The sequence below is a fragment of the Neovison vison genome, chromosome 10 (genome assembly GCF_020171115.1).
Source record: "Neovison vison isolate M4711 chromosome 10, ASM_NN_V1, whole genome shotgun sequence".
Lineage (NCBI taxonomy): Eukaryota > Metazoa > Chordata > Mammalia > Carnivora > Mustelidae > Neogale > Neogale vison.
Genome location: NC_058100.1, coordinates 70,128,618 through 70,137,785, shown reverse-complemented (window position 1 = coordinate 70,137,785; position 9,168 = coordinate 70,128,618). Strand labels below are relative to the sequence as shown.

The window sequence follows — 9,168 nt, the reverse complement described above, 5'->3', positions numbered from 1 at the left end:
GTCCATAAATGTTAGCTACCTCCCACCTCTTATTTTGTTGGGAAGATGGGAAGAGACTGTCCAGGATCTGACTCAACACTCTGCGGGCCTGCTGCTCTGGGAGGAGTGAACTACTGGCCCCAGAGAGCACTTCCTCTAGGTGCAAATGCTAATAAAAGATGCAGGATCCCACCAGTGCCTCCTCCCTCTCCTCCACCCTTGGGGCACTGCTGGTGGTGCCCTGTTTTCCATCAGGTTGGGGGAGGGGTGTGATTTGCCCTTGAAATTTGCCCTTGAAGTTATCACTGTTTTGGTTTGACTTTAACAGTGGTCTGGACTACTGGATAGAGCAGTTATCTGTGCCGGTGAGTAGGGGAGGGAAGGGAGGAGAATGGCACCAACAGATACATCCTCAGACCCTAACCCACACCCTTGCCAAAATCTCTGACATGGTTTCATCATCACTGGAGGGTGATGCAAGAGGCTTGGAGTCTGACTCCCCTTCCCCCGCTCCCCCAGAGAGCATCATCCACATCTGGAGCTGCAGCTGGGTCCTCCCCTTGGGCTCTTTCCAGGGAAAGGAGCTGGTTGCAGTGTGGGAAGGGAGGGCAGCTGGTGAGGGCCCTGTGAATGGCCCCAGTGTTGGGAGTTGGGGAGGGGGGAGCAGGGAGAAGGTGTCTGGGCTCAGAGGGAGGGTAGGTGGAGTGGAAAGGGAATTGTGACTTCTCAGAGCACTGTTCTTCTCCATGTCTGCCCTGTGCTTAAAGGCTCCAGGGCCCCCCTTATCCTTTATATCCCTGTAAAGGCAGCTGCACTGCTTCATCCCCTTCCCCACCCACCTCACCCCTCCAGCCACTACCCAGGTGCCTGGAGTTGAGTGCCTCCTTTGTTCCCTTGTCTCCCGGAGCATTTCAGGCCTTCAACACTGACCCTCTGCCCCCACAGCCAAGACAGACTGCAAGCTAGGCTCAGAAGGGTCATCTTGTGGGTCATAAAGGTCAGTGGAACCGCCTGGTGGAGCAGAGGGAGGGGCTCATCTGGTGGAGGAGCCCAGCCAGGAATCAACCAAAAAAAGAACTTTAAAGTGCTGTAGGGTGGGGGGGTGGCTCAGTCAGTTAAGCGGCTGCCTTTGGCTTGGGTCATGATCCCAGGGTCCTGTGATCGAGCCCCCCATCGGGCTCCCTGCATGGCTGGGAGTCTGCTTCTCCCTCTCTCTCTGCCTGCTGCTCTGCCTACTTGTGCTCTCTATCTCTCTATCAAATAAATAAAAAAAATTTTTTTAAAAAAAGGAAAAAATGCTGTAGCGTGGAGGTGGAGGGAATTTTAGTCACCAGCAAGAATCTCCTTCAATAAAAGTTGACAAATTCACTAATATAAATTAGAAGGGAAGCTTTCAGGGCGCTTTCAAAATATAAACCGCTAATCGCCGTGCGATGGTTTGAAGCGAAGCACTCCGTTGGGGAGACCTGGGTTCTTACCCTTTCTTAGCCACCAAATCTGTGTGACCTTGGGTAGTTCCCCTCTCTGCGTCCCAGTGGCCTCAGTTATGAAACGGAGGTCGCATCGAAGCTGAGATTCTGCAACTCCGGGAGGCCGAGGCTCCGGCGTGGTCAGCTTCTGAGCCCTCCTCCTCCCCGAACCTCCAATCCCGCCTGCCCCCCAGCGAGCGGGTGGACGCGAGCCAAGAGGTCCCTTTAAAGGCTCAAGTCCCGCCCCTACTGCTGCCTCGAGCTTTCGATTGGTGACTGCGGAGAGGGGCGGGGCCAGGCGCGGGCCCGGCGGGGCTGGGGGGCGGGTCCTGGGCCGGGCCGGCCCCCGCCCCCTTTGTTCGCGCTGCGGCGGGAGGTGGCTGCGAGGGTGGGAGGTGTGTGCGCGCGTGTGCCGCGCCGTGGGGAGCGGCGGGTCGCGCCGCGGGCTGTCAGCTAGCTGCGCGCCGCCGCCCGATGGCGCGAGGAGGCGCGCGGGCCCAGCCCCGTGAGGCCTCCCCCAGCCGCGGGTGAGCCCCTCGGCTTGCCGCCCGCTAGCATGTCACCTCCAGCCGCCGCGGCAGACTTCGCCAGCAGTGCCCGCGTCCCCGCCTCCCGCAGCCGCAGCCGCTGCCGCTGCCTGGGGCATCGGCCCCCAGACCCCCGCCCCTGATCCACGCCCAGACCCTAGAGCCGGAGGACCATGGCCGGCCAGGGGGACTGCTGCGTCAAGGTGGCCGTCAGGTAGGGACCGGTGGCGGGGCGGGGGGTGTGCGCGGAGGGGCTCCGGCTTTGTCTCGCGTGGGCGTGGGGCCGGGGGTCCACTCTGGAGCCCGCACCCCGGGAGGAGGGGCCGGCATGGGCCGGGCAGGAGGGCACCGTGCGCTGGACGGGCTGCCGCAGGAGATCGGCGGCCCGCGGGCTGCTGGAAGGTGGCTTTGTTTGGGTGGTAATTTCGGGCCCCTCTTGGGAGCCCTTAATGATCAGAAAATCGAATAAACAAGGAAATCCGGTATTTCACACCCAGCCCTGGCCCAGGCCGGAGCGTCTGTGTGTTTCCTCTTCGCCTCCCCTTGGGGCTGCTGTCTCATATGGGATATTGGAGGGGGGGAAATTTTCCCTTCATCCACCCCAGTCGTCTAGTTCGTGCTCTTGGTCCAGCTAGGAAGGCAGCACACCCGCCCTGGTAACCGGTTCTGCAGACAAAGATCGACTGAGAGCAGGGAGGAATGGAAGTGCTGGGGTGGTGCTTTGGCCTTTCATGGGGAGTCAAGGGCTTTTGGAGAGAGTACTGGCCCTGTCCCAAGAGGACATGGGGCTAGGGCAGGGAGAAAGCCGAGTATCTGAGGTTCTACCTCTGAGGGGACAGGAGGGTGTGTCACTGATACCCCATCTTTGGGCTCCCAGATAAAATGGAGGTAGGGTGGTGCATGGACTTATCTGGGACTTGCAGTGACATCCTGACAGAATTGAGGTGGGGAGAGGACATGGCTGGAGGGCTTCTGTTGGGAGGGGCACACAGGTGTGAAGCAGGAAATCGTGCAAAGTTGATCCATACATGTCCTTTGTGTTGGGTGGAGACGCTTACACCACATCACCTCTCCTTGGTTTTGTTTTGGGTTTTCTCTTTCAGAGGGGTCTGTTGCTGGGAGAGTGCCAATCTGAGACTGGTCCCCAAGGCAGGAACGATGGAGAAATACAACCATCTCTGCCCCAGGCCTATATGTTGGGGGTGGGGGGATTGGGTCCAGGGCTAGGGTGGGTCTCTGACACCAGTCTCTGGATTCCCGGGGTTGAAGGTGACCCAGATACCAAGAGTCCATGGAAGTCACTCTAGACAGGGCCAGAGATGACTATGGCAGAGCTTTCCCCTCCTGCCCTAGAGCAGATGCCCCCCCAGGCATCTGGCCCATCCTCTGGAGCCCAGAGAGGAAGAGAGGATGGCTGATCGCAGTTCAGGGGTCAAGGAAGGGAGACTGAGGTGCCTCCCACTCCTGCATCAGGCAGCCTCAGCAACACTTGAACACAGCCTTGCTGGCCCTGAGCAGCCTGAGAGACAAAGAGGAGCCCTGCAGGTGCCTGGTGGGCTGGCCGGGGCGGGGCCAGGCTGCAGCTTAGACTGACATTGCAGCAGGATCCTGTGGAGGTCGAGGGAGGGAGGGAGGTACGAGTGGTGGGGGGTAGGGGGAGTGAGAAATGTAAATATGACATCTGCAGCAGACTGGGAGAGTCCAAGTGCATCATAAAAGGGAAATGAAGCCCTGGCCCCACTGACTGTGAACCAGAGCTGAGAAGGAAGGGACTTAGGGTGCTTGCTCCTCCCATGGGGCTTTCCTTCAGCCTCCGTCTTACAGGAGTGAGCCAAACAAAGCCCCCTCTACTACCAAAACGGTCAGCGCCCCCCAGGCTAGACAGGGGCATGGTAAAGTGTGGGAAAGCCCCTTGGAATTGGCACTCTGTGCAGAGCGGTGAGGAGAAGCTGGTGTGGCCTTCCAAGCACCACCAACAGAAGGTTTCTGAGACCCTTTCTAGGGAAGGGATTGTGCCAGCCCACTGCACCCAGTTCTTTGAGGGCAGTGGGTATCATCTCTGCTTCCCACTCAGATTGCTCTAGCAGGGTCCGGATGCCCCCACTCCTTGCCTCCCGTTGCTGATCTTGGATGGAGGAGTGGGGAGATTTGAACATCAAAAGAGCCAGACTTGAGGGGGTTTCTGGAAGGTGAGGGCCCAGCCCACTTGTCCCCTCCCACTCCAGCCTAAGCGCCTAGCCTGGCACACGCCAGACCTCAATGGGCAGCCGGCCGTGGAAGACAGACAATGCCTGGACAGAGCCCAGTTTCTAATCAAAGAGCTGAGGACAGGACAAGACTAGGGACAGGGAGCAGATGGTGCTACAGAGGACTGAGGGGAATACCCATGCTTTTGGATTCCCAGTGACCCCCCGTCCCCACCTCTGGAAGTCACTCGTCCCACCTCAAGGACCGGGTGGCGGGCTGGATTGGGGTATTGGAGTAGAGCATTGCTGGGAAAGGCCCAGGCTTTGGAATGGCCAGGGGCCCAACCCGGTGTCAGGCTCAGCTTTCTGACCTCCTGGAAGTCCTTTCTTATATCTAACTGAAGTGTTCTCTGAGCTCCCATGAGAATAACATGGCGAACCTGGGTCCAACTCTTGGGAAAGGGAGGCCAGGAACGAGACAGACTTTGTTTGGGGTGTGTGTATGTGCGTGTGTGTGCGTGCGTGTGCACATGCATGCCTGTGTAAGGGGGGACGTCCTGGTGGGGACTGCTAGACTAGGTGAGAAGTGCCAGCCCAGGGCTCTTGGCCCTATAATCTCCTTGGGAAGAGGATCAAAGCTGTCTGTCTGCAAATCTCCACAGGGCAGTCTGGGGCTGGGGGACAGCCAGGGGACGAAATTTGCAGAACCTGGGGCTGTGGGATAAAGGGAGAAGGTCTCAGTGTGAGCAGACCCTAAAAGCCATACCCCAGGCTTCCCTGAATTCTGGCCCATCTGGCCCTAAACCCTAGCTAGTTGTCTTTGCTCTGGAAATTCCCAGGCCAGCCCCTCTCCAGCCTGCCCTGTGATCCCTTTATCCATTAATCCCCTGTAGATAGGGACTCAGCTCTCTGGGCCCAAGACTGGCCTGGAACCAGCCTCTCTCTACCTGAGGATGGGTGGGGGGGTAGGGGGAAGGAGCTTTAGAAGCTGAGTTGTGCCCGGCCCCAGACTGCAACACAGACCCAGCTAATGGGGTCAGAAGGGGAAGGGGTGGCTGTTAAGAAAGGCAAGTTGGCAAAGTTGAAATTGGGGAAGGAAGCCAAGACACATGGTACATTTCTTTAAGACCCTTTCAAGCCCCCAGTTCTGAGTCCCCACCAAGAGAGGAGCCTTCCGTGGGTCCTCCCCCCTCCCCGCCACGTCCCTATTATCTTTGCCTGGTTTCCTTAAGCTTCCTTCCTTTCTTCAGCTGGGGTGGGAAGGTCCCTCTACAGGTCCCACATCCATCTTCAGACACTCCAGAGTTGAGCAGGGGCTGGGGGGGGATGGAGGGGCACCAGCCAGGGACCCAGGGGTCAGTGTTAGATCATACTCCTGCACTCCCTCCTTTGGGCTCTCTGGCTGTATTTATTTCTGGAGCTTCCAGCTACTCTGAAATCCTGGTCAATGTCTGTCTGCATTTTGAATCCCAAGAACTGGTGTCTTGGGAGAAAGAGACCAGAGAAGACAGAGAAAACTGTGTGACGGTGGTATATGGGTGCCTGCAGAGTCCCTCCTCTGCTCTGGTGGCCCAAGGGCAGCCAGGGTCAATCAATGCCAACAGTGGCCCATGCTGCCATCTGGGAAATCGAGGCCCAGACGGGACCTCCTGTGCCTGGAGACCTGAGAATCTTAGCAGTGGCCTCCTGCTGCAGAAATAGGGCTTATGTCATCACAAGGAAGTGGAGTGTAGTAACCACAGGCCCCGGAAACCATCCCCCTCCGCCACCCAGCCAGCCTGCCCGCCTAGCCTGAAGCTGATTGGATCTCCGCTTTTGAAACCCTCAGAGTGGGGCTGGGGTGGGGCGGGGGCTGAGGAAGTGGCGGGGGTGACAGGAGCCTGGGGCCCTTACTCTTACAGCTCTGGGGGCAAAGGGCAGGGTTGGGGCCAGTGCAGTTCACCCATTGGCTGGGTCATGGCGCTTCCTTTCTGTTTGTCCTGCTGGGCCTCTGATTTACCGGCTGGAGAATGGGAAACTGGTTTGTTCTTGTTTGTTCATTTGTGAAGAGCGGTGGTGTGGATGAAGGAGAAGAGATACAGCCCATAAAGTGTTGGCTCTTAAGGAGTTGATGTGTAAAATGTTTTTAAAAGTGAGCCCTAACTTACAGTGTGCCGAAGCAGTGTCTGTCTGGCTGAGCTACAGTGAGTGAGTGTTAGGTACAGGGAAGAGTTTCCTTCCTTCCTTCCCATCCCCTCCCTCCCTTCCTTCCTTCCTTCCTTCCTTCCTTCCTTCCTTCCCTCCCCTTCTCTCCTCTCCCCTCCACTCCTTCCCTCTCTCCCTCCCTTCCCCTCCCCTTCCTTCCTTCCCTCCCTTTTCCTCCCCTCCCCTCCTTTCCTCCCTCCCTTCCTCCCTTCCTTCCTTCCTTTCCTCCCCTCTCCTCCTCTCCCCTCCACCCTTTCTTCCCTCCTTCCTCTCCCCTCCCCTTCCTTCCTTCCTTCCTTCCCTCCCTTCCCCTCCCCTCCCCTCCCCTCCCTTCCTCTCCCATTCCATCCCCTTCCTTCCTTCCTCTTATTTATAGCAGAAAGTATCCCAGGATGGAAAGAAGACTGAACTTGGGGATCACTAAGCCCTGTGACTTCTTGAACACTTGCCCTGTGCCAGGCAGCATGTCTACAGTGCCCCGTTCCACCCCACCCTACCCCATTGGAGCCCCACCAGCTAACTGATGTTGTTGCCATTGTAAGGATGAGCAAACACTCACAGCCAGTGAATGGAGGAGTTTGGATCAGAACCCTGGGCACTCTCCCTCCAGGCACATGCTCCTCAGACTGCTGTCAACCACCTCCTGTTACTGCTTTAATTAGCCCTTTGCTGTGAGTCTCTTTGCCTCAGTTTCTCCATATGCCACACTGCACTGGTTGCCGTAATGGCCATGCGGGAAAAGTACTTAGGAAGGTGTCCAGTGCTCTGCAGTGGGGGAAACGTGTCTGAATTTCCTTTTCTGCTATTGCTTAGCATGGAGCTGCCTGTTCCCCCCTCCAGCCATGCTGTTTGCTCTTGTGTTTGGGGAACTTCTCCCTTGCCACTGGGTAGAAGTCCGCCTGTTATCTCTTTCCTTCGCTGCCCCTGGAATTGATTTTCCTGCCCGAGTCCCGTCTTGCCACTCTCTAGGAAAGACTGGGGGCAGCCCAGTCTCCTCTTGCTATCCCTACAAGCCCCCACACCAGTCACAGGGCAGAGCCCCGGGTGTTCTGGGTCTCCTCGACTCTCATTTTACCCTCTAGACATGGCTGCCCATTGGGGAAAGTTCAGGAGGGGTACTGAGAGCCCGCTGGGCTGGGGAGAAGAGGAGGCTTCCGCGCCCTGGGAGGGGAGCCAGGCTGGGGCTGGTCAGCCTCTGCTCCAGAGGGTTACCCTTCCATCCCTCTGGGCTGGGGGTGGTGGAGATCTGTGGGAAGAGCTGTGAAGCCCCATGGCGGGTGGGGGACCTGTGTTTGGCAGTGTCCTGAGCCCTGAAATACTCCCTCTTTACCTCTGGCTGCTCTGGGTGTGGAAGGGAGGCAGTGCGTGGTCCTCTGGCTCCAGATACCTGAGTCCCTATCCCGCCGCCTTGTGCGGTGGAAGTCCACCTTCAGAGCAGTGGTGGAGGCCACTTGTCATCTCTCTAGGCTGGCTGGTCCTGCCTGACCCTGGAGTTAAGGTGCCTTGAAGAGAGCCTGGGAGTGGGCACTGAGGACTGAGGACCAAGGGCCACCCTCCCTAGCCAGCTGCTTGGAGGCCAGCCGCCTGTTGCTCTGCATTCCTCAGCAGGCGAGCGTCCCTGGGGCCCGTTCCCACTGAGCTGTCCTCCACACGAAGCACATGCCACCACAGCTCTGGGCTCTGGGCGCTCCCTGCTCAGCCCCCACTCTGCAGAGTCTCCAGTCTCCTGGGAGGTCATGGGAAACCCCTGCCAGATGCCCCGAGAAGGGAGTGGGACCGGAGAGCCAAGCTGGAACGCAGCTGAGCCGAGCTTCCCTGAGCCAGACTCGCCCCTCTCCCCGGGCCCCTGCAGCCCAGGAGTCAGACCCACAGGAGTCAGACCAGTGGCTCAGGCAGCTCCTGGCTACTGCTCACAGCAGGGCGGGCCGGTCTGTCCAGTTTAGGATGGGGCCTGGCCCCCTCCCTCAGCTTCTCCTAGCTCTGCTCCCCAGCCTCTGACCCCTTGCCCTACTCTGCTGGGCCTGCTTCAGCCTCTCAGGGGGTGTCGTGGGGCACAGCTGAGATCGTGATACCCTAGGGGCCATGAAGAAGACTCTACCTCGGGTTCCCTCCCCTGGTGGACTGCCTGTCCCTGGTTGTGACACAGAAGTTAGTGGTCACGACTTGGATAAACTGAAAGAGAAGGTCGAGGACATCTGAGGAAGGAGTGGGGGCTGAACCCCAGGTGCCCTGAATCGACACCGCAAGGCATTGTCTTGGAGTGTCTGCACCCTCACCCTGTGCACTTGAGAACGTGTTTGGGGTCAGAAGTCAAGCACTGGGGGTTGACAGACCCATTTCACCAGATCTGCTAGGGCCTCATAAACCCATGCTTTTCGACCCCACAATACAAAGCCTCCTTGTTTGGGGGTCTTTTCCCTGAGGGCAGTGTCAGGAGGACTGTGCTGGGGGGGAGTGTCTTAGAGGCCAGGAGAAGGTCTAGTGACAGGGTGACAAGACCCTCTGGCTACCCCAGGGCTCCCGTGTCTCCCCACTGTATCCCTGCAGCTAAAAGACCCAGCGCCCCACACTGGGTCTCCCCACTAGAGAGGAGTAGCCTCTCTGGGAAGATGGCTTCTCTGGGCTAAGTCAGCTAAAAGGCCCCGGGTGTCTGGGAGCCAGACTCCCCTGAGAGAGCCGGGATTTTGCTTCCAGCCGCCTTCCCCAGAGCTGGCAGGCTGCCAGTGGGGAGGAGGAGGAGAGGATGCTCATTAGAGTGGGGGTGTAGACGCCCTCTTTCTGCTGCTGGGGAGGGTTGCCTTCCTCTGGCAGGCAAGCAGCTCC

At 58.4% G+C, this 9,168-nt stretch overlaps 1 protein-coding gene across 5 annotated transcripts in view; it reads left to right on the top strand.

Annotated features, from left to right (window-relative positions):
* Positions 1 to 2,105: 2,105 nt before the first annotated feature.
* KIF21B (kinesin family member 21B) overlaps positions 2,106 to 9,168 on the top strand; it is a 47,894-nt gene continuing 40,831 nt past the window's right edge. For all 5 annotated transcript variants that reach the window (XM_044267572.1, XM_044267571.1, XM_044267573.1 and 2 more), the window contains exon 1: positions 2,106 to 2,189. In XM_044267572.1, the coding sequence (XP_044123507.1) occupies positions 2,149 to 2,189 (41 nt within the window). In that variant the 5' untranslated portion in view covers positions 2,106 to 2,148. The remainder of the gene's footprint in view (positions 2,190 to 9,168) is intronic.